The 26,110-nt window shown below is 37.8% G+C and overlaps 1 protein-coding gene across 5 annotated transcripts in view; it reads right to left on the bottom strand.

Moving 5' to 3' along the window:
- Positions 1–1,363: 1,363 nt before the first annotated feature.
- Acot9 (acyl-CoA thioesterase 9) overlaps positions 1,364–26,110 on the bottom strand; it is an 86,472-nt gene continuing 61,725 nt past the window's right edge. For all 5 annotated transcript variants that reach the window (XM_046425285.2, XM_058572916.1, XM_046425284.2 and 2 more), the window contains 10 exons: positions 16,622–16,705; positions 16,143–16,246; positions 10,935–11,008; positions 5,986–6,053; positions 5,237–5,348; positions 4,989–5,079; positions 4,726–4,811; positions 2,473–2,560; positions 2,179–2,329; positions 1,364–1,667 (listed from right to left, as the gene is read on the bottom strand). In XM_046425285.2, coding sequence (XP_046281241.1) covers positions 1,579–1,667; positions 2,179–2,329; positions 2,473–2,560; positions 4,726–4,811; positions 4,989–5,079; positions 5,237–5,348; positions 5,986–6,053; positions 10,935–11,008; positions 16,143–16,246; positions 16,622–16,705 — 947 coding nt within the window. In that variant the 3' untranslated portion in view covers positions 1,364–1,578. The remainder of the gene's footprint in view (positions 1,668–2,178; positions 2,330–2,472; positions 2,561–4,725; positions 4,812–4,988; positions 5,080–5,236; positions 5,349–5,985; positions 6,054–10,934; positions 11,009–16,142; positions 16,247–16,621; positions 16,706–26,110) is intronic.

Here is a 26,110-nt window from a genome sequence, read left to right as displayed (position 1 = left end):
TCATTGCACAGCAACAAATGGCTAATTATATAATGCATAATATATACAATAGTATGTATTAGATCTCTTAACTGAGCTCCACTTAACATACCCACAAAAGTTCCCAGAGCCCCCATTAGCCACCTAGACTCACCAGTTCCCACCATATTATAGGTAGTTATGAAAAATATACTGAAGGACCAGGTATATCTTTGGATGATATTACAATGTGCAGAAACAGGCTACTATAGTATAGCACTGGCTTGATCCCATTGAGTTAAATTGCATGCCTCTGAGAGAAAGCTGTTTGTTCCCAGGACTTTTTATGCCAGAGGTGAATGATATTGTGATTTTAATAAAATTACATAAATTAATATAAAAAATTTTAAAACACTCTAGCTAATTCCAAGTCAGAGGCACATTTGTGACCTGGAACCCATACCAAAGGAGACTATTTTCATCTCAGGAACAGCATTTTCAAAGATTTCTTTTTCCTTCTATGTAGTGTTTTGTTGTTGTTTTGATTTGGGTTTTTTTTTTTTTTTTGGTCTCTTCCAAATTTGATCATGTTTTCCTCCCTTCAGGTAATAAACTGTCTTGTCTTGGCTGCAGATTAATAGGAATGCTGGCTGGGGTTGTAACTCAACATAGAGCACATGCAAGGCCCTGGTTTTGATCCCTAGCACACACACACAAAAAGTTTGGAATGCCTTCCTTTCCATTCCTAGGTGATATTGTAATATTGGGTTTGAGCAAGTTACTTAACCTATATGTGCTTCAGTTTTCTGAGTGGACTAATCCTACAAAAGTTACAGAACCTGCCTCACAATGCTGATTGGAAGAAATAAATAAGCTAATACATGTCAAGTACGGAGGATGGTGTCTACCTAGCATATGGTAAGTACTCTATAAGCTCATTCAGCTATTATTTTAAAATCAGATGTATCCTGCCCAACCCCTAGCACAGTGTGCTGAATAACTGTCTAATGAATGAAAGAATGAACAGATGCTCCTGTGTTTCTTCATCTATGCCATCTCTAAATACCTCCTAATGGAATTTTAAAACTAAATCTTCCCACAAGTCTTTGCAGATGCCATATCCTTTGTTGGATCCTTTCACTCTAATTTTTCATACACCCTCTGCTAAAAAAAGCTGAGAAGTAAATGGAAGCAAATACAATCATGTAAGTTTGATGGGGTTTTAGATGACATAGGGGAATTGGTCAGGTTTAGAGAATGTCATCCAATTACCCTGGCAGGAAACTATATATTGATTGCTGCAGTATGAGTAAGAAAAGAATGTGTCCAACTGTATATAAAGGCATTCTGCCCTAATTCCTTTAGTAGATAGGGATGGAGGGCCAACATGTAGGTTCACAATTAATACAGTTTTTAAAGTATTTATTGTTTAATAACTTTATCGTCTCAGCCTCACCCAGCTGCTCTCGTTCTGCTTTTCTGAATATCCTAAAAGCTGAATACATTCTCCTTGTATATTAAGGATAAGAAGCAATACTAAAACCAAATACACTTGATTGGCTTTCATTAGGCACTATGTCACTGCAGGTGGAGTGCTGGTTTGCAACAAGTGAGGTTTTCCTAGGGCTCCACACGGTAGTCTTTTCTCAAGCTCACAGGGACACTCATGGAGCTGAAATGCCGCTGCCCATCTAAATACAACATGGATTCTGAAACACAAGAAAGATAACCCTGGAGAAATTTGAAACATACTATAAAAGCATACAAACAAGACACTATTTGGGAACACTCAGGCAGCAGTAAGCATGCAAAACCAGCAATAGGGATGCACTACTGGGCTGGACGTGTGCAGCATTCCTAAGAAAACAGGTCATAACTCCCGTCCCTTTCCTTTGGGAGGACTAGGCTTTCACTACCAGTGGTTGCTTGTCTGCAGATAACCGGTGGGAAGAACAGCAACAGCCACCTGAGGACTATGGAGGCGTCTTTGGCCTTCATGGCTATAGAACCTCAAAAGCAAAATTTCTTAAGGACATGCTCTTGGACTGACAAGCATTGTTGCACTTCCTGTTACAATTTAAAAGAAGGCTGGGGATGTAGCTCAGCAGGAGAGCTCTTGCCTAGCATGTGTGAGGCCCTGGGTTCAATCCCAAGAATTGAAATTTTTTTTTCTTTAAAATTTCTTCCTTTCATTAGGGAAAAGCAATAATCACTGCTTACCTCCATATGTTTTAGGGTAAACCAAGGGCACTTCTTTTTCTGACATGAATGTAAAATGAAAGACATTGGTGGTCATATGCTCTTTATTCTGAAGAGAGGCCACTTCACTGTGTACTCTGACTTGAATGTAATTGTTCTGAGTAAAGCATACCTAACAGATTAGAAATGCTATAGTTAGTCAACTGCATTAAGAAGGGGAAGAAAGGCAGTCATAAAAGAATCAATGGCTTCAGAATATAGAAACCTCTCTTAAGCCCAACTGACATTAAAAAAAGCTTTTCACCTCTCACCTACCTGTGAAGAAAGAAAGAGCAATGAGCCAATTTCAACAGGTTTTTGAAACATGATATCATCCACTGCTACCACAAATGATCGGGAACCACTATTGGAGAAAAGTAGAATTTGGGTGAGTTACAAAATTCAGATGATCTTGAATTTTCCCAACCAACAGAAGCAAAACAAAAATGAACAAAGAGGAGCTACAGTTCTGGCTCAGTGGTAGAGCACTTGCCTAGCATGTATGAGGCACTGGGTTCATTTCTCAGCACCGTATATAAATAAATGAATAAAATAAAGGTCTGTCAACATCTAAAAAAATATTTTTAAAAAATGAACATAGAATAAATTTAGGGAAGAGGGAAATCATCACACCAGTGATGAATGGTAAGAGATGCCAATTCAACCACATAGGGCCAAAATCACTATCTTTACCCTTTTACATGTTATTCCCATATTTTCTCAGGTCTTTAATGCACTAATTTACTAATTCAGGGCAACAGCCTTCTTAAAATGAAGGTCATGGGCTGGGGTTGTGGCTCAGTGGTAGAGCACTTGCCTAGCATGTGTGAGGCACTGGGTTTGATCCTCAGCACCACATATAAATAAATAAAGGTATTGTGTCCCTTTACAACTAAAAAATATTTTTAAAAAAATTAAGATCAAACTCAGCTGGTATCAGTGTGATATTCATTTGAAAACAACAAAATAGATTCTACTACCATGTTAACTAAAAAGAACAAATTTAAAAAGTTTTAATGTTAAAAGAAACATTTCTGGGCTGGAAATGTAGCTTAATGGTTGAGTGCTTGCCTAACACGTGCAAATCCTTGGGTTCAATGCCTAGCACCACAAATAAGGAAATGAAAAAATATAACGTATTCCTAAATATATCCAGACTGGTTCAAAATGTTTCTTTTCAGTGGGATGGTGTTATGGTTTAGATCTGAAATGTTACCCTGCTATGAAATGTTACCTGCTGTGGTTTAGATATGAGTTGTCCCCCAAAATCTCATGAGAGAAAAAGCAATAATGTTCAGAGGTGAAATGATTAGATTTTGAGAATTGTAACCTAATCAATGGATTTATCCACTGATATGGATTAGCTGGGTGGTAACTGTAGGCAGGTAGCTGAATGGGCTATCAGGAAATAACTATAGGCAGGGGAGGTGTGGCTGGAGGAGGTAGGTCACAGGGGCATGCCTTTAGGGTTTATATTTTATCCCTGGTGAGCAAAGTTTTCTCTCACTGCTTCCTGCTTGCTATGTCCTAAAGTGCTTTCCTTTCTCATACCCTTCTGCCATAATGTTCTGCCTCACCTCGAGCCCAGAGCTATGAAGTCAGCCAACCATGGAATAAATTTCTGAAAATGAGCTAAAATAAACTGTTCCTCCTGTAAGTTGTTCTTTTTGTTGGCGGGGGGTGGTACCAGGGACTGAACTCAGGGCATTCAACCACTGAGCCATGTCCCCAGCCCTATTTTGTATTTTATTTAGAGACAGGGTCTCATTGAGTTGTTTAGTGCCTCATTTTTGCTGAGGCTGTCTTTGAACTCACGATCCTCCTGTCTCAGCCTCCCAAGTTGCTGGGATCACAGGCATGCGCCACTGCATGTTGTTCTTATCAGGTATTTTGGTCACAGTGACACAAAGCTGACTAACAAAAGTAGTATAAATTGCTTCTCAGAATTAAGACCATTTATACACAATGGAATATTACTCAGCACTAAAAAAGAACAAAATCATGGCATTTGCAGGTAAATGGATGGCATTGGAGAAGATAATGCTAAGTGAAGTTAGCCAATCCAAAAAAAAAAAACAAAAAACAAAAACAAATGCTGAATGTTTTCTCTGATACAAGGGGCGTGACTCATAGTGGGGTAGGGAGGGAGAGCATGGGAAGATTACATTAATTCTAGATAGGGAAGAGGGGTGGAAGGGAAAGGGAGGAGGAAGGGGATTAGCAAGGATGGTGGAATGTGATGGACATCATTATACAAAATACATGTATGAAGATTTGAATTTGGGGCCAACATACTTATATACAAACAGAGATATGAAAAATTGTGGCATAAGGGTTATTAAGAATTGCAATGCAAAAAAAGAGTACATGTATAATGGCATAAGTTAGCATGAACATACTTTATATACAGAGGTATGAAAAATTGTGCTCTATATGTGTAATAAGGATTGTAATGCATTCCACTGTTGTCATGTATTTAAAAAATAAATAAATATTTTAAAAAATTAAGACCATTTAAATTTAACTTACCCCAAGTTGCAAGCAGTAGCCCATGCAAGTTCATATGCCTTCCTCATAAGGAAACCACCAAAGATACGATTGAAAATGTTCCGTTCCTATAGGACATAAGTAAAGATTGATAAAAAGAAGTTTATGTTCACCTTCATATACAGAACAAAGGAATTAACTACACCACAAAATATAGTCAGTTTAAAAGGTCCATCAAATCTCAGACAAATATCATGACTGCAAAGCTAGTCTATTCAGAAGATTTCTCACAAATTTCTAAATACCTGAGGGTGGCAAACTTCCAAACTCTTCAGTTTTGTACTCTCCATCCACACTGCATTAGGAGGCAAAACTCGACTCTGAAAACTTATAGTCCTATACAAACAGAGATTGATTAAACCCTGTTAACAATATGTTTTCACTGTTGAGAAGGAAAACATTCACAAATAACTCCCAATACACTCAGGGAGGTTTGGCTCTGGAAAAGGCCAAAGCTTAAGTGCTTTCTTGGATTCTCGTCATCCTAACTTACTTTGGATCCAGTGTGCTAAGAAACATCTCATGTATGGTATTCCTCTCCTTGGCACTGGGAGCCATTTTGAGTAATGAAGTAGAACTGAAAGCAATTCTTTTCCCCTTATTCACTAGAACATAGGAGAATAAAAAGCTATGATTAGGAGGGTCACACTAAGGCACATGGGGTCCTGACCTGGGTGCCTTGGGGCCTAAAATGCAGTATTTTGAGGTTTCAAGATGCATTCTACTGTCATGTATAACTAATTAGAACAAATTAAAAAATAAAAATTAAAAAAAATTCTACCAGAATACTTATATCCAAGAGAAGGCTACAGAGGCCACATAAAATTTCTAGTGAGGGGCTCAGGACATAGTTCAATGGCAGAGTGTTTGCACTGCATGCACAATGCCATGGTTCAATCCCCAACATATCCCCTCCCCAAATTTCTTCAGTGAGTCTTTGCTTTCAGATGGAAATTATACCAGTTATCAGTTCTATGAGAGAAAACTTGTTATTATCCTGGTCTAGAGCCCTGACCAGCATTAAAAATGAGAAAACAAATGGCTTCACTTAACTTCATCTGGTCAAAAAAATTGCTCAAATCATGGAGTCCAAAGAACAAAAAAAAGGTATTTTCAATAAATTCTTGGTATGAGTAAGACATTTGATTGGTATGAGATTCCAAAAATGATCTTAAATAATTTCTTCTGCAGTATAATTAATGTACTTCTTAAACTTATTTTATTATAAACAAGTTCATGTACATTCTCCTTGTCTAAAGAGCTCTTCTTCCTCCACATTTCCAGGGATGAGTGGATTTACAAATGCTGGCCTAAAGAGAAGAAAAGAAAAGAATCCAATTTAAGATGTGCCTTTATCTAATAAAAATTGAAGGTGAACAATTACTAGTTTTAAAGACTTCTGCCATTCATTTTGAATATTGCTTACACAAGAATATTGGAAAAATTAAGGAAGACTTCTGATTACATACTCATCAGTACAATGGAAAGTTCACATAAAATGAATACTGATGCTTTTGAAAAAGTGTAATTCTGATCACAAGAAAAAAGTCAAATACAGATGGTATAACATTCTATAAGACAATTAATTTAGACTCTTCAAAAATGTCAGTGTCTTAGAAAACAGAAAATTGGTAGGGGCACTCTTCTAAAGAACCATAACCAACTACAGCACAAAATCCTTGATCAGATCTTGAATGGGGGGGGGGAGCTATAAAGATATTTTAGGGACAACTGGTGAAATGTGAATGTGAATCATATTAAATAATATAACTGCATCACCGTTAAGTTTCTTGGCTATAACAAAGGCACTGAGGTTGTATAGCAGAATTTTTTTGTTTCTGTTAGATACATGCTTAACTACTAAGGGGTGAAGCAGTCTCAAACTTACTTTCAAATAATTCAGGAAAAATGTGTGTATATGTGTATTTATAGAGAGCAAGGAAGTAAGGCAAATGAGGTACAATGTTAACTGGTGAATTCAGGTGACAAGCACAATGGGGGTTCATTGCATTATTCTCCCTACTTTTCTGTAAGCATCAAATCTTTCAAAATAAAAAAGGGAAAAGAGCCCTGTTCTGTAGTAGAATCCAAAGGTTTTATGAAACAATAGTGGAAATAAAGAATTGAAATAGCAGCTTTGAAAACTGTAATGCATCGGCTAGAAGAGAAATTTGGACCAATGCCCAGGCTGTTTGAAAAGGAGTCAGGCCTGGGGCTGGGGATGCGGCTCAAGTGGTAGCACTACTCGCCTAGTATGCGTGAGGTACTGGGTTCAATTCTCAGCACGACATAAAAATAAAATAGCACCACATAAAAATAGAATAAAGATATTGTGTCCAGCTAAAACTAAAAAATAAATATTAAAAAAAAGAAAAGGAATCGGGCCAGCCACTGTCCACAGTAGGTCAGCTAAGGGATAGAGGGAGGGATAGGTATAGATGGGAGCTATCCTTAGCTATATTTCATTAGTATATATATTGGTATATATTCTTGGTATATTCCATTCTTGACTTGGTTTTCCAAGCAAGTTTGCTATACAGTAGGAAAGAGTTCTCATTTCTTGCTGCTTAATCAAGTTTCTAGTACAAATGAGATCTCTCATAGGCTGCTGGATTCTGTCTTGCACAAGGAGAAATCTGATAACATTCCCTCTCAGCCCACAATTAGACAGTTTTCTGTTTGGATGCCTTGGATAAAACTGTTGTTGGGAGCCAAAAATTCAATTTAAGAGAAAAAAGATAAGTAAATGTCTGTACAGTTAAATTTGACTTGAAAATGACTGAATCTGCTCATGAGATTTTGTAGGAACTTCTTGCTGTTGTTGTTGTTTGATGTATATCCTAGCTCTGTATCCTGAAAAGCCCTAGAAACAGTGACAAAATCATAGCAATATATAGTTCCAGTGCCCAGATTTTGATCTCTGAATACTAGATCCTTCTAAAAAGTACTTCAGGATTCCTTGGAAAAATGGCTGACTCCAGGCCTGGGCAGGAAGTGTAAAATTTGCCCAAGACTTCTTGTCACACCAGAGAGCAAGAAGGTATCAAAGACTTAGTGGAAAAAGGTGGAAAGGACATGGGAGCCCCTACTGACAAAAGATAGCACACACTGAGTGTTATGGATTAGATGTGATGTCCCCCAAATCTCACCTGTGAGACAATGCAAGAAGGTTTGGAGGAGAATGATTGGGTTATAGCCTTAGCCTAATATCTGAAGTGGTAGGGTGTGGCTGGAAGAGGTAGGAATTAGGGTGTGGCTTTGGTGTATATGTTTGTATCTGGAGAGTGGAGTCTCTTTCTGCTTCTTGATCGCCATGATGTGAGCTATTTCCCTCTGCCACACATTCCACCATGATGTTCAGTCTCATCTCGAGCCCCTCATGAAATGGAGCCAACCTTCTATGAACTAAGACCTCTGAAACTGTGAGCCCTCAAATAAAATTTTCCTCCCCTATAGTTGTTCAGTCAGATCCTTTAGTCACAGCAGCGAAAAAGCTGACTAAAACACTTGAGCATCAAGAACAATGACTATCGGCCGGGGTTGTGGCTCAGTGGTACAGTGCTTGCCTAGCATGCGTGAGGCACTGGGTTCGGTCCCCGGAACCACATAAAAATAAAAAATAAAGGTATTATGCCCATCTACAACTAAAAAAAAGAGAACAATGACATTAATGTATTTAAATACACCTAATAAAACCATAGGTTCACAAATACTTTTTTTTTTTTTTTTGGTACCAGAAATTGAACTCAGGGTTGCTTAACTGAGCCACATTCCCAGCCCTTTTTTGTGTTTTATTTTGAGACAGGGTCTTACTAAGTCCTTAGGGCCTCACTAAGTTGCTGAGGCTGGCTTTGAACTTATAATCTTCCTGCCTCAGCCTCCTGAGTTGTTGGGATTACAGGTATGAACAGCCATGCCCGGCTCACAAATAACCTTTTTTCAAAAGCAAAAAGGTGGGAAAACCATGTCACTAACTAATGAACTAATATCATTAAAATAGATTTGGGAAAAATTAAATATGAACGTAATGTTAGATTATATTAAGGACTTGCTATTTGTTAGGCATGACAATGATAATGTAATCTTGAGGGTTTTTTTGTTTTGTTTTCAGTAGTGGGAATCAATCCTAGGATCTCATGCATGTTAGGCAAGTGCTCTACCACTGAGATACATCTCCAGCCCAGTAATGTAATTATTTAAGAAAATATCCTCATTTTTGGCATCATAATACCTGATTTCAATACACATAGAGCTTCAGTAAACAAAACACCATGTACTGGCATCAAAACAGACACACAGAATAGACACAGAATAGAAGGCCTAGACACAAACCCACCTATCTATGGCCAACTGATTCTCAAAAAAGGTGCTAAGAACATGCACCACAGAAAGAACAATCTTTTCAATAAATGGATCTGGAAAAATTAGATATCCACATTCAAAAGAAGGAAACTAGACCCTTATCTCTCACCAGTTAGAAAAATCAACTGAAAATATATTAAAAACTTAAGTATAAGACATGAAACTGGCATAGGAAAACAGGTAAAACACTTCAGGACACTGGAATGGGCAAAGATTTTTTTAAAACATCCCAAAGAACAGGAAACAAAAGCAAAAATAAACAAATAGGAGTACACTAAACTAAAAAGTTTCTGCACAGCAAAGGAAATTATCAACAATATGGACATAACATAAAGAATAGGAGAGGGCTGGGGTTGTGGCTCAGTGGTAGAATGCTCGCCTAACATGCACGAGGCACTGGGTTTGATCCTCAGCACCACATAAATGTAAAATAAAGATATTGTGTCCACCTAAAAAAAATTTAAAAAAAATAAATATATTACAAAAAAGAATGGGAGAAAATACTTGCAAACTGTACATCTGACAAGAACTGTGCATCTGACAAGTGGTTGATATTCACAAAATGCAAGGAACTCAAACAATTAAAAGAAATAAGTAATCCAACTAAAAAAACACAAAAAATCTGAATAAACACTTCTCAAAAGAAGAGATACAAATGGCTAACAAATATATGAAAAAAACGTTTAATATCATTAGCCACCAGAAAAATGCAAATCAAAACTATGAGATACCATGTCACCCCAATTAGAATGGCTATTATCAAAAAGTAGGGCTATGGGTGTGGTTCAGTGGTAGATTGCTTCCCTAGTATGTGTGAGACCCTAGGTTCAATTCCCAGCATTGCAAAACAAAAAATGCTGGTGATGTTATGGAGGACAGTGAACTCTTGTTGGAAATTTTAATTAGAACAGCCATTATTCAGAACATAATACATAACATATTTTTAGAAATAGATTTATCAAGCTGGACACAGCAAGCTGGATACCTGCAATACCAGGTATTTGGGAGGCTGAGGCAGGAGAATCACAGGTTTGAGGCCAACTTGGGCAACTTAGCAAGACACTGTCTCAAAAAAGGGGAAATTGGGTATGTAGCTCAGTGACAGAGCTTCCCTAGGTTCAATCTACAGTATAAAAAAGGGGGGGTGGGGTGAAGAAAGAAGGAAAGTAGAAAGGGAAAGAAGGAATCTACTATATCTCTCTCCCACTTCTGTGTATATATTCAAAAAGGAAATAAAATCAGCATACAAAGGAGATATCTGAACACCCATGTTTATTATAGCACTATTCGCAATAGCTAAAATACAGAATCAGCCAAGATACACAGAAACTGATCAATGGATAAAGAACATGACATATTATTCAGTATATGGAGTATTATTCAGCCACATAGTCATTTGTAGTGAAATGGGTGAAAGCTAAACGAGATTACCTGAAAATAGATTAGTGATTACTAGAGATTGTTGGCAAAAGGATGGTTGGATTTGATCAGTGCATGCTGTATGCATATATGAAAATATCATACTGAACCCCATTAAGATGTGTAATTAATACATGAATACATGTTAATAAATAAAATATCCCCATTTTTATAAAGATGCCTACACTGAAGTATTTGGAGGTGAAATGTCATTATGTCTGAGATTTGCTTTAAAACATTATAATTTTCTTTAAAGAAAAAAATAAATGGAGTAAATTTGGCAAAAAATGTTACAATTACAGCTGCTAAGTCCAGATGATGAATGTATGGAAGTTCATTATAGTTTATTTCTAGTTTTATGTATCTTTCAAATTGTTCAAAATAAAAAATTATGGAAAAATAGCAGTTACCCTTTATTTTCAGCATCACGAGCCACCATTACGAATGTTGCATCCAAAACAGGACAAAATTCATTACCATGCAACTAAAAAACAAAGGAAAGAATGCAGATGTAAAAAAATGCATTAATTAGGAAAACCTACCACAACTCTGAAAGCATACATGTTTTGACAAAGTTTGAAAGTAAATAAAAGAGAAAAAAATGCACTCATTAACCACCATCTGCTAAGGGGCTATCCAAGGAGCCAATGGTCTAGCAGAGGAGAAAGATAGTTCAAAGCCCAAACAGTACACTGTGAGAAAAGTTCTGGGATGGGCTTTGGGGTTGTGCAGGACTAGGATTCAATGGCAAAGGTCATGGAGGGACCTTCTGCATCATCAGCACTAAACTTGACTGCAACACACAGAATCTGGGCTTCTTTCTGGGCTTCCCCTTCCTCCTGATGGTATCTATCTATGTGGACCTGTGACCACATTCACAGACACTAGCATTGTCAGGGAATGTAGTGTGCCAATTGCCAGCATGGTGATGCCTCCTTAGCCAAGCACAGGACCTCTCAAGAAGGGGTAAATAGCCAGGTGTGGTGGTGAAGACTTATAATCCCAGTGGCTTGGGAGGCTGGGATCACAAATTCAAAAGCCAGCCTTAGCAATTTAGCAAGGCCCTAAGCAATTTGGCGAGACCCTATTTCTAAATACAAATACAAAAAAGGGCTGGGTATGTGGCTCAGTGGTTAAGCACCCCTGAGTTCAATCCCTGGTACCAGAAAAAAAAAAAAAAGGCGGGGAGGGAAATAGCAGTGATGATTCTGTAGATTAAATCTTTACAATGTACAGGCCTTTGAGTTTTTCAGGTGTTTCTTTATCCCCTAAAAGTTTGTATTTCCAGGAAAGTCCTATAATAAAGTAGTGACAGAAGCTATTTATAACCTGAGGGTATATTCACTTTCTTCCTCAACAGATGATAGAGGACTTATCACTACTGCCAGTTCAAGTTCTTACCACCTTCCCCTCAACTGTGGAAACAATCTCACTGATCTCATTATGCCTCTGCCCTGTTCAAACCTTCCAATTATTTCTCCTTTTCTTCCAGCACTAATGCTAATCCTGTTAGCACAACATAAAAAGCCCAGGGCAACACAGCCTGGGATTCCTCTCTACTTGTTCACTAACACTGCCCTTATACCTGTACCTTTTACCCCAGTCACAGCTCACAAGTGAGAGGTGCTGGGATGCAGATGGCTGTGGATCATCTCCAAGTCATGCCTGCCTTTACCTGATGCCTTCTTCATATCATAGGTCTAATGCTTCAAAACACTCTGTTCCTCCCTGCCCCATGCCTATTTCCCAGGCTGAATTCATAAAGTGCTCCCTTGATGGGACTTCTCAATGTAAGAGAAGTAGATGCCATCTCTATGGGAGGCATTCTGAAATGTGTAGAGGCATTCTGAAATGTGTAGAGGCATTCTGAGGGGGAATCTACAGGGATGGTAATCAGGGAGATAAACACTTCACAATGCAGGGGATAGGCCCTCAGCACAAACAACTTTCCTGTTCAAAATGCTAATGGTGTTTCTGCTAAGAAATATTGTATAATAATATATCATATTCATTTATTTGTGTGGCTGTCTCCCTACTGTATAGCAAACTCTTCATAGACAAAGACTATTTTTCTTCACATATGCATCTCTAGCACTCAGAACTAAAACTGCCAGAGAGCAAAAATAATCAATGTTTGCCAATCAATGATTGAAGCATGTCATTAATGGGCACTACTAGAATGTAAACTCCAAGGGAAAGGAACTTTGTTTATTTTGCTCACTGCTGTACGCTCAGCACAGAACATGTGCTCAATAAGTAATTGCTAAATGAAAGTTGAATGAGTGGATATCAGGAAGTAGGCAGGGAGACTCAAACCCAAGTCCTGCTGTTGAGGAACATATAGTCTAGAGGAAGAGAAATGACATGTTTGAGTACAGCTCTGTAGAACAGAGAGTAGCAGATGTTAGGAAAGAGGGTCAGAAAGCAGGTCCTGAGGAAGAGTCCTAGTGAAGGAACAAATGCTTTAAGCTGGGAGGATCAGGGAAAGGGTTGAACATGAAGTGACCCAGCAGCACAAAGGGAATGTGAATACACAGAGGTGCCAGAGCACAAGAAATTTCAGGCAAAGGAAAAAGCATAAGCAATGAGACTCACTATTTACATTATAGTTCATTATAGTGAACTTATTAATGCCAAGCACTGGGAATGCAAAGATGTGTAACTCCCTATTCTTAGGCTGCTTAGTGTCCACCATGAGAACTAAGAAGGTAAGTAAATGGTGAGTCAGAGGGAATATACTTGGAAAGGTAGGTTGAGGCTAGTTTAGGAAGCATCTTGGGACCTACCTAGTCAAAGGAGTTTAGATTTTAATCCACATGTAACAGTCATTGAAGGTTTTTTTATTAGTTGTTTTTAGTTATGCATGACAAATCCATTTTTGAGAAGGGGAGTGATGTGATTCAGGATCAGCATTGGAAGATTTATCTGATAAAAATAGGTAAAATTCACGGACTGGGGCTGTAGCTCAATGATAGAGCACTTGCCTAGCATGTGTTAGGCACTGGGTTTGATCCTCAGCACAACATAAGAATAAATAAATAAAATAAAGGTATTGTGTCTGTCTACAACTAAAAATATTTTTAAATGGATAAAATTCAGAAAGAGGACAGACTAGAAGGAGTCACTTGCACAAGAGGCCATAAGGATTTAATTCAAACACAGGCGCCAAGAAGATAGGAAAGAAAGGATTCTGGTGACTGTCTGTAGGAGACGAACTGGCAAGACTTGGCAAAAGACTGCATAGGCAAGGGAAAAATTAAAGCCACAGCAAAGCTTTGGAGGTTGGGGAAATAGGAGGCTGGCAAAGGGGAGACTGGAGGAGGATCAGGATCTGATGATGCCTTTAGTCTGAAAGGCACTGAACTTGAGGTAGCAATAGCACATCAAGGTGGAGAGACAGAATGGACACTCAGAAAGGTGGCTGTGAAGGTCAAGTCTAGAATAAAGATTTGGGAATACCTCAATAATACTACTAATAAATTAACATTACTGCCAACAGTGGTTACTGTGTGACAGGCATAGCATTAAGCACTTCGTATAAATGGGGGGTTTTCCTTCATTTCACCCATACTACAACATATAACATGGTATTGTGACTACACTTGAGAAAATAGAGGCTTAGAGAAGATAAGTTGTTAACCCAAAAATAAGCAGCAGAGTTGGGATTATATCTCAGGTCTACCCAACCAGAGGCAAAATGCTTATCACCCCTGCCACCTCTCAGGAATAAAAAAGATCACTCAAGTAATGAATTATTATCAAATGGCCAATGATAAATGCAAGTTTAAAACAAAGGCCTTTACTTGTCTAGCTCTGATTTTCATTGATATGCTCTAAAAAATTCCTGTATATCTTTTTCCAAACTATTTGTCCAAGAGTTAAATTGTCAAGATTCCCTAGAAGGTAGGTCTTATGCCAAGATTGTGCTGTCCACGGCAGGGAACAGGCTAGCAATTAAAAGTGTGGACGAATTATAGACACATCCCTAGCAATTTTATTATGTTTTGTCTCAAAAATAGTATTACTAAAAGAAAGGACAAATTAAAAAAAAAACAGTATTACTAGGGCTGAGGATATATAACTCAGTGGTAGAACACTTGCCTAGCAAGTATGAGGTCCTGGGTTCAATCCCCAGTACTCACACACACACACACACAATATTACTGTTAATTACATCATGGTAGTTTAAGGATTCCATATCAAATTAAAAAATTACTTACCTATTTTGACAAATAACTACTAAATAGCAAGTTTCAGCTTTTCCTGAAAGCTGAAGTTTTTAACCACTAAAACATGAAATTCTTCATAATTCCATAGCAGAAAAAAATGCATCTGGATAATACAACTATTGAATATCCTGGCATAACTGAATAAGTCACTCTTAAATTTTTCACAATGAAATCTTGGACATACTCTGAATTCTTTGATTTCTGTGCTATTATCCTCTTTGAGATACTTTTTTCTTGTCAATTTTCTTCATTTGTTTATAAAAGCTATTCTGGGGGCTGAGGTTGTGGCTCAGCAGTAAAGCACTTGCCTAGCACATGCAAGGCCCTGGGTTCGATCCTCAGCACCACATAAAAATGAATAAATAAAATAAAGGTATTGTGTCCAATTACAACTAAAAAATAAATATTAAAAAAAAGCTCTTCTGAGTTTTGCTCATCAGAGAAGCTCTCACTGCTATCCAAATTACTATTAAGGGTTGAATTGTGTCCCTGAAAAAGGTATGTGGAAGTCCTAAATCCCATATCCATGAATGTGATTTTATTTGAAAATAGGATCATTGCAGACATAATCAGTTAAGATGAGGTCTGGAATAGGGTGGTCCCTTAATCCAATGATCGATGTCCTAACAAGAAAAAAAAAAAAGACACAGAGACACAGACATGAGAACTAAGCCATGTGATGATGGAGGCATCATCATGAATAAAGTACTAAAGCTACAAGCCAAGAATCACCAAGGATTGCAAGCAAAGCACAAGAAAAAAAGAATAGACAAGGAAGGATACTCTCCTACAAGTTTCAGAGGGGACATGGCCCTGCTGACATCTTGATTTTGGACTTACAGCCTCCAAACTATGAGATAATAAATTTCCATTGTTTTTAAGCCACAGTTTGTGGTACTTTGCAGTACAGCAGCCCTAGAAAATTAATACAGTAATCAATCCCATTCATGGATTGATGAAGCCCTAACATAATTCAGACTTTCATGAAGCTTCCTGGGTAAAATGAGAAACAAGCATCTTAACATGGAGTTGAATATTATTGTTAAAGTACCATGATGTTTCATTCTTTTTTTTTTTTTCCCGGTGGTGCGGGTAATTAAACCCAGGGCCTCACACATGCTAAGCAAGTGCTCTATCACTGAACTATATACCCAGCCCAACATGAACTTTCAATTGTTTATCTAGAAGTAGTGAGCTACATACCTGCTATGGAACTGAACCTCTGAAACCATGAGCAAAAATAAACTATTCCTTCTCTAAGTCATTCTTGTCAGGTCTTTCTGTCACAGTGATGCAAAGCTGACTAATACAGATAGGTAAACAAGTTTTCCTTATGCTGAGACAGAGGGTTATATTTGAACAGTGGACAATCTTCACGTACATATGTACCTGGAACATTTGCATCTTCACTTCCATGGATGACTTTCCAACCCAGCTAACATGGCCACTGAATTTAATGTCCTGTTCTGGGCTTAAGCTTTTCTTACACATATCTGCAAAACAGAAATCAATCCATGTCCAAACCATATCCAAGAAATTTCTGTACTGTAAATGGACAATATCATTTGAAGATTTGGTAAACTCTACTACATTTCTTCTTATCTTAAAAACTAAAATAACTTTTTTGACATACAAAAGAAATTTTTATGTCATTTTGAGAAATGTAGACAATGCAAAAAATATAAAAATTAAAACTGGAATCATGCAAAATCCTACCTAATTATAATAAATATCTTGGTATATTGCATTCTAGATATTTTAATATGCATACATACATTAAAACTACACATAAAGGAGATTGTTTCATCTAATATCAATAATATAATTACTAAAAATTCTAAGTATTTATAGATATTGATATTGCTTACCAATCTTGTCCACCAAGGCTGTAACTATAGATAAAGGAGACATCTTCAATGAATCATTTTTGGTGTGCATGTAGCAAACAAGAACTGTAGGAAACCAGGAAAACATCAAATAAAGGAAGAGCAAAATTATTTCTCATCATTTACAAATTTCTCCGGAAATTCATTTAAAAAATCTTATCTTGTTTTGAAGACCAAATTCAATATTCCACTACTGATGTTAACCTAGGTCCAAAGAATTTGGACTGAAGATACTTGGAGGTCCTATAATCTGACTGCACCCTCAGTTTTAGATTTAATGAAGAAACCAAAGTTCAAAGCCCAGGCCCACCAAGTGTCCTGCACCACTCCATAGAGAAACAGTACCTAAATTAGAATAAGAACCCAACAGGAGTCTGAGTATCAAGCAAACATCTTCAAAAGAGAGAAGCAAATCACAAGCACTCAGCTACCAATTTTCCTCTTGACTTCTAATCATGAAGCAATCATTTCACTTAGTTATCCCCCCTTCCCAATACCCTTGGCTCACATACTGTCCTATGATCCTTTATTATGTTAATAAGCATTTATATAGGCCAATCATGATTATATGCACCTTACAAATGTTAACTCATTTAAAGTTGTATTGTAATTACTTGTTAATTGGCTTACTTGGTCCCCCCCCCCATGATCCATTCAAATGTCTATCACCTACCCTCAGAAGAGGGCATAGGCTCAATAAATATTTCTTGAGTAATATTAAATCCTTCCATCCATGCATCTGCTAAAGGTCACACTGGAAGCAAGAGAGACTAAAAGCAAGAAACTCCATTTGAGAGCCTTTCTGGTTCCCAGAAATCATGTGGGTCTGACCTATGACAGTGTCCTACTATGACAATAGTAGTAGAAATGAGAAAAGATTCAAGAGCTAATAAGGTAAACTTGACAAGACATGAATAAACCCAGGTTTCTCACTTGGATAAGTGAAAAAAAAAAGAATACAAACAAACAGAATGGGCTATTTCCAAAGTGTGGATTAGCTTGAAGGAATTAAAGACTGGAATGATTTGAGCATCAAAATAAATGATAGTGAAATAAATCCCTCAATAAAATAAGAATCTGAGTCCTCAGTGATTTAAAAATAATGAATTGAAAGTTTGATGAAGAATGGGATATTTACAAGGTCTTAAAGTGCCTCTCTATAAGGTACTTATCTACTACAAAGGCAAAAGTAGTAACAGTACGGAAGTCTGGCAAACATCACCTTCATCAAGTAATCAAAGCTTACGTTATCAGTAATGGAATAAATCAAAATCATGTACCACTTGCAATAAGAGCATACCTTCTGTAACATTCCTGTAAAGATGCATATCCTGAAGCTAATCATGAGAAAGCATCAGACAAACACAAATAGGGGGACAATCTACAAAAAAACTGGCCTATACCTTTAAAATGTCAAGGTTATTAAGGTCAAGGAAAGATTGAGGAATTATTCCTGACACAACAATTAAATATAACATGTGATTCAGAATTGGATCTTTTCTGCCATAAAGAATTATTGGCCAAAGTTGAATGGGTTCTGAGGATTAGACAGTATAACATATCAGTAATAATTTCTTGATTTTGATGGTTGTATTGTGATTATATAGGAGAATGTCCTTCTTTGTAGGAACTATACATTAAAATATTTCAGGGTGATGTGGTATCATGTCAGAAACCTACTAAATATGACTCAAGGAAGAACAATTCTTTATACTGTATTCGCAACTTTTTTTCAAGTTCAAGACTTTTTAAAAAAAATTATCAGAGAGCTGGGGTTACAGCTCAGTGGTGGGGTGCATGCTTAGCATGTGTGAAGCCCTGGGTTCAATCCCCAGTGTTCTCCACACATAGCTAGATAGAAAGATAGATAGATAAAAGAAAGAAAAATTATTAGAAATGGTTATTCAGATTACAATTCCATTAACTAGGAATCTATTAACAGGGGGAAATTATGACAATTCAAAGGCAGTAGATGCTCTTCTTTTTCTGTTCTTTTAGAATGCCCTAATCTCTGCAGATTAGCGAATAAAATAATGTGCTCCCACTCAACAGCTGAAAAGCTGCCTGTGTTCTGACCACCTTGTTCCCCTAGCAGGGGAGTTCCCTGCCCAAGTGGCTGGAGTCTCTGCTTCTCAGTGTTTGGTGGCTGCAAGATTGCCCAGAGAGAAGAGGCTGCGTAGAAGGTGGCAGCAGCAGTGGGGTGGAGATAAAGTGTGACGGCAGCATGAGGGGCCAGACCCGGAAGCTGCAGAGGCAGTGGCGGAGTCCTGAGCGCAAATCTGAGGCTGAGGCAGGGTTGCGCGCCTCTGGTGGAAGTCTGGGCTGAGCAAAGTGGGTGGGTGCCAGCAAGATGCTCTATATTACATATGGAAAATGACAAACCCCTAAAATAGTGAGACCTGGAAAAAGGTGAGTGAGAAAGAAAGCCATACACTGACAGCATCCATCCTTTCCTAATACATTCTTTCCCAGTGATAAAAACAAACCTTGGGGAGGAGTGTCCATCAAACCTAGGAAGGTAATCCTTCCCTAAACAAATCCTTTCCACATACCAACCCCTGACCCCAGGCCCTCCATCTGGTCCAGGAAGATAAATCCAGAGACTGACCAGTGACCCCACCCACACTCCCTCCCATTTTGCCCGGTAAAACAGACCTCAAATTCCTGAGTGCCCAAGCTGACATGCTCATTAATTAAGTCACTTCTCAGTATAACCTATATAAGCCAGTCCCTTCCTTTGTTTAGGGGCTCATTTTCCGGAGTGGGCCTATTCCTGTTCCTGAATAAAAGGCTGAGATGAACTGTGGAGTTTGCGTCTGACCAGTTCCTCTTGTGCTAATATTTGGTTCCTGGACCAGAACAGGAGTAAAGTGAAATTAACCCTTCCCCATCCTCCCTCACCCTTCCCCTTTCCCTGCAGTTAAATAACCATTGAAGCATCTGGCACACCCAAGGATCTCTAAGGTTGGGGGAACCCCCGGCCATGGCTCATGCAGCTATAGCTGCATCCTCAGACTGACTGCCCCCCTCACCGCCCTCCCCACCCTACAGAAAAAGACCCTCCACACCTCTGAGTCCACTTTGACTGAAAGGCTCCTGCCCATAAGCAACCCTGGGCTAGGTTTCAGCGGCCTATTCTACGTGGTCAGAGCAAGGATTTGTACTGAATCCTTTATTGATGCTGAGGGCATCCACTTTCTGACCCCCTTCCCACACCCTTCTTTGCCTCCCCAATCTTTCCTTCCCTTACACACCCAGCAAATCTCACGGATCAGAGACCTCCTTTCCATTTTGTTCCTACATTCAACACCAGCCTTTACATTCGCCAGAGAGGATTAGACTCCATCCTGTCTCTAGCAGATAAGTATCCTGCTCTGAGACTCCACCTTTTGGCCAGCCTTTTGGCTAACGGGAACCCTGAGGTTCCCCCACCACTGAGATTGGGGTAAAAACGTTTCCCCAATCCCCAGTGGGAAAAGTCCAGTCCAGGACTGGCACACTAGTGACAAAATAGTGCAGAAGATGCTCTGCCCTAAACTGTCACCTCCGTCAAATCTCTCGAAATATGGGAACTACCCAGTCTGTCTTTCTACCGATTTTAAGACCCTCTACTCCCAAACTGACCTCAAAATTAAATGCCTTATTAAGGACAACACTCAAATTTGGCCACAATACAAATTAGATAATCAGCAATAACAGCTCAAGTATGAAACCTTTGATCAAGAAATTTGATCTCCAAAATTTAAAAATTACCTATTATCAATTGGCAAAATTGTCTAAAATTTACAGAATGGCAAGGTGGTCAGTTACCAAATGTACCAAGCCCTGTCTCAACTATGGGTAGCAGGGACAATGGAAAGTAGATTGTTCCCAGGGAAAACCCCTCCTAGTAGCCACCAACTTTTGAGACACAGTAGGAGCCCCAAGGTGGGTGCAGAATCTGGGGGAGTCAAGATCTGCGGGCCCTTCCCCTACTCCCCACAGGCCCTCTGCCTGATGAGCAACACCCATGAAGGTCTTTAAACCTCTGTGCAGGAATGCATTACGTACCTGGAGAGAGTGCAGTCAGCTTCCCAAGTCTCCTAACACATCCTAGGAGCCCCATGTTACAGGGATGGTGAATGCCCAAGCAGCAGGCAAATATTCCCCTTCTGAAGAGATTTTAAGGGCATAACTAGCTGGTAAATGTCCTCCCTTAACCCTGACCAGCCCAACAGCTTGTGGCATGTCTCAGTAAGGAGCATGACATAATAGCTTCACTCCTCAAAAGTAATGGGAGATAATGTTTCATAATTTTCTGCTTCCAAACTTGGCCTGATTATCAACCAGGGAAATAAAGGGTTAAAAAGCCCTAATCAGCCATCTCCCAGGCCAGACTGAACTGAAGTTTGCATTGGAATGCACAAGGAGAGCTCAATATGAGGCCTGAAACTAAAGAAAAAAAGTGTCCATTTAACTTTTCCCTGGATGTGAGACAGAAAAATTATTTCAGCCCTCCCCACTCCTCTCTCTCTTTCTTGCTCTCATATTACTTTACTGAAATAAATTAATGGCCATATTATTTTTTCTAGGACTATATAAATTCTATATTTTTGGAGCTCATAATTTGGATTCTGCATGCCTAAGATAAAATTTCTAATAAGATGTATTTTATGCAGCTATAAAGGTTTTTTTACACTCTGTTTTGTTCAGAAGCCAATATACAAAGGTTGACTCTTAATCTAACAGGTTTTAAAAAGCTATAAGGCCTTTGCTGGCTTGTTCAGTGTATTGTCTTGTCTACATATGTTTGTGTATCAAAACCAACATATAGAGCACTCATAAAATAAAATTCAAAAATATGGATCCAAATACTTTTGACTCACATGATTTAAAAGGTTCAATTTGAACTGGGTAAACAAATGAGAGTAAAGGGTGTCTTTAAAGTTACTAAGTGAATACTGCTCAATACATTCATCTGACATCTTGATTCTTATAGTCAGAAAGTAAATTAGACTTCAGATATATGGGATTAATCTTCATAAATGTATATAAATGTATTTGTTAGACACATCTGATTAATTTGCACAGTCAAAATGCTAACTGTAAAATATAATATCAATCACACTTAATTTCTTGAATTCCATGGAATGATATACTAAAACGTTGTTTATGTTTTCAGGAACTGGTAAACAAACTGATGTAATTTTATGTATAAAGGGTTCAAAAGTTTCAACTGTGTTTTCAATTAGAGTACTGTAAATAACATAAAGTATTTCATCTTATTAAAAGTAATTTATCTAGGGCTGGGGTTGTGGCTCAGTGGTAGAGTGCTTGACTAGCATGTGCAAGGCCCTGGGTTCGATCCTCAGCACCACATAAAAATAAATAAATAAGATAAAGGTATAAAAAAAGGTAATTTATCTAAATTCAGAAATTTACAAGGGTTGTTTCAGAGTGTGAATTTAAAAAGGGGGGTCAACAGCTAAAGAAAATTAAAAGGTTCTAGATATGAAAGAAAATATATATATAGTAGAAGGAAGAAAATGTTTCTGGGTAACAAAGTCTTTGTGTGGTGAAATAAACAACATGAGGATCTAAATAAATGATAAGAAAGTTTGTGTAAGTAAAGGGCAATTTCAACAAGTTTATGTGTAACTAAGTTGGTTATTACGTATGTGGAACAATCAGTTAAAGCTATTTAAGGTTTTTCCCTAAGGTCAAATACTAATGGACTAATATAAAACCAAGGTTTAATCTATATGTTAACCTGACAAGGATTTCTTAAAACATTAATTTACTATAAACATTGCATCTATCAAGTTTTATTCTCTAGAGCAACTGGTCTTAAAGAAATTAGAGTTTATCCAACTCTGGTTAAACAACTGTTATTTTAGGTATTATACTACATTACAGAGTCTAAATTTTTCTTTAAAAGCTAAACTTGGTTAATATAAAAAACATCAGTATAGCATACTAAATATGTTCATGTTTTCCAGGTATACCAGTCTTTAAAACAGGAGGTCTAAAATAAAAAACATTTTATAAACTGAGGTTCTCCAAACTAAAGTTGTCAGTAATGGTAATTTTAGACTTATAAGAATAAGAAATTTGGCTGGACACAGTCACACATGCCTGTAATCCCAGTAGCTTGGGAGGCTGAGGCAGGAGGATCACAAGTTCAAAGCCAGCCTCAGCAATTTAGCGAGGCACTAAGCAACTCAGTGAAACCCTGTCTCTAAATAAAATACAAAATAGGGCTGAGGATGTGGCTCAGTGGTTGAGTGTCCCCTGAATTCAACCCTGGTATCCACCTCCCCCCAAAAACAAATTTAATTGGGGATTTATGTATATCATTTCATGTTGTGTAACTGAACCTAAATCTTATATTACTTTTTATACTGGGGCAAAATGTAATATATTTCTAAAAGATAATGAGAGCCTAATCTGTTTAAAGATTAATATTATGAAAGCATTTTGCAACTTTTCCTCACAAAATGAAAGTTAAAAGCTCTCTCAGCCTCCCTTTGATTCATGTTTTAAATGTGATGTTATATTGTGTTAGCTAATGTACATATAGACTGAGGAAATAATATGTGTAAACTTTGTAAAATGACATTTAAGAAAGAAGCAAAGATCAACTTCAGAACTAGAACACTTTACCTAAGATTTGTGAAAAACCCTACCTTACTTGAGATAAAGCTCTGCCTCCCACCTTACTGCATGTTAGAATGGCTCCAAAATAGGCCAGACTTGAGCTCATTTAAAGTTGTGTTCAGAAGATTGATGTTTGTTGTAAAGATTACTGTGATCTCAAACAGGGGATATAATTTATACCTCAGCCAAAATTCAAGATAGCTATTACACAAACTGAATGTTTTCATTCTTGTTAATTCATTATGTATTTTCCTTGTAAACTCTATAACTGTTACTTGTTAATGTTTTTCAGAGACACTGCTTAAAGAACAAACAGTCTGGGTTAATTTGAGATAATAAGCAATCACCTACAGGACAGATAGGATATAAAGCTAATTTCCAATGCTAACATTGGATCCCAATTAAATAATAGGAGTAAATGACTGTAAAGTTATAGACACTGAAGTTAAAGTACACTACTGTTACTTTAAGACTGGTGAAACTGCCTTGCTAGATGTTTAACACCAAGGCTCAAAGATTAAGGTTAGGAAAAAAAAAAGGCCAAGAAAAACAATATTTGGCTCCTGCCCTCTGAGTTAGCCTGAACCCAGAGAATGAGAGAACTTCCCTAAGGAGCTTTGCAACTCTGGGCCACATGACCTCCTGATCAAGGAGATTAATGAGACCACTAGAGAATGGAAAGCCAATCAGTGCACCTGCTGAAAAGAGGAGGGTCATTGGAGAAGGGAGATATCCATGATTCTTCCAAGGGAAGCCACCTCATCAAGGAGATGGCACTAAAAGAGCTAAGAAGCTCTCTTAAGTTCCCTGAGACTGACCCCTGTGGAAACTCAGCTGACTCTTAACAGCAGATAGGAACAAGGTTAATTTGAGCAGCTTGGTTTTGAACACCTAGCAAAAACAGTTATAACAAAAATACAGCCATACCTGGACACTTTAAAAGAAAAACAATAATTATTTTAAATAGAACTTAAGTTGTACACTTGTGTAAGTCTCACAGCCCTGGTGCCCCCAAACTTCTGAGATTTATGCTTTGCAAGGCTCATATTTGCCCCTGCCTACCAAAATTAAACTGACCTCTGTACCTTAATTTTTTTTTACTCCTCAAACTGACATTTAACCCCACAACCAAAGCCTACCCATTCCAATAATGGCACACACTAGAATAGGAGAGTCCCCAAATTATTCTCATACTCATAGGGCTAGAAACATCCACCAGGATTAACACAGGAACAGTGGGATTAGGAACCTCTATTCACTGCAAAAGTAGTGAATAAAATTCACAGGTTATTGCAGATATTCAACAGATCACTGATTGGGTACCAATTTACAAAATCAATTGGACTCCCTGGCATCTGTCATCCTATAAAACCACTCAGGAAAGAATGCTATTTCTATATAAACCAATTGGAAGTGAATGGTGAGTCTCAATATGAGAAATCAAAAATCATCATCCATCTTAACTCTTCCCTTCATAAAAAATTCCACCCCACTGCATGTGTATTAAATCCCTATGTTGTATTATCTTGGCCCATTCAAATACAGTATAATGCTTCACAAAATATATATTATGTTAAATGTGAAGACCATATGTTGCAGCACTGTATTAATCAAACCATATGGAAGAACCCAGAACAAACTGCTATTCTTAAAATGCCAATAGCTATCTATCTCCCTGTAAAATTAAAAGAACCGTGGCAGGAAACACTTTCAGTAGTATTCATGCAAGAGTTGCTAAGACATGTAAAGCACCAGGCTAAATGATTTATTGGGTTGTTAACAGCTGGTATTATTGGTCTGACTAGCATCATTGCCTCTGCCTTCATGGCAGCAGTGGCCTTACCCAAGAGGCCCAAACAACACATTACCTTCAGCAATTCCATAAAAATTATACTGAAACCTGGCAAACTCAAGTACATACTGATCAGAAAATAAAAGATTTTGATCAGAAAATAAAAGATTCTGTTATATGACTGGGGGAACAAATACAAAATTTATGGTAGACCCAGGGACTTCAATGCCATTATAATATTACTCACTTTTGTGTTACTAGAGTTCCATACAATGAAACTGAGGTTCGATGGCAAAGTGTACACAATCATATAATGGGACTTAAATCATTTCACAATGTTTATTTAGATGTATTAAAATCACAATCTCAGGTCCTGGCCATGGTTAATGACAAAACATCTAATTTTGATAATGAAGAAATTTGGTGCAGTTTGGCTTAAATTTCTTCCCTTACCCTTTCAGGTACTTTTCTACACATATAGCTGGATTATTAGCCCTAACTATACTGTTAATTGTATCCCTGTTCTTGTTTTGCATAATTTGTCGAGCAGGTTGGAAATAACTAAACCACCAGGAAAATATGGTTCCAAGGTAAATCATGCTTGCTATGCTCCAAAGGAACTGGATCCCTGAAGTCATGAGTATAACATCTCAAATCTGATTGGGCCTTAATTAAGAATAACAGAGTCCTCAGATATATTACATGCCAAAACCATTTTCCTAGCACTAACAAATTAGTTAATCTTCACCTTTCATGCTAGAATTATTCTCCTACCACTAGTAAGCTAGTCTTCATTTTAGATGCTAAAATTGTTTCCCCTAAGCTAACAAACTAGTTCATCTTCACACATTGTTATAATGTTTTTCTTTTCCCCATTTTTAGTTTTACAATTTCTTAATAAAGTGATCAGCTCAGCCATAACAGCTGGGAAATATCTCAGGGCATCTCTCCTCCCACCACTCACTGCCTGATCTTCTGGAGCAACATAGAGAGAACTGACATCGCTCTCAATGGCTTCAGAACTTCCCCCACATATCCCCCTC

This window comes from Marmota monax, unplaced genomic scaffold, assembly GCF_021218885.2.
Source record: "Marmota monax isolate L192 unplaced genomic scaffold, Marmota_monax_Labrador192_F-V1.1 WCK01_AAM20220418_F8-fsc00075, whole genome shotgun sequence".
In the NCBI taxonomy this organism is placed as follows: Eukaryota; Metazoa; Chordata; class Mammalia; order Rodentia; family Sciuridae; genus Marmota; species Marmota monax.
This window is presented reverse-complemented; position numbering and strand designations above follow the sequence as displayed.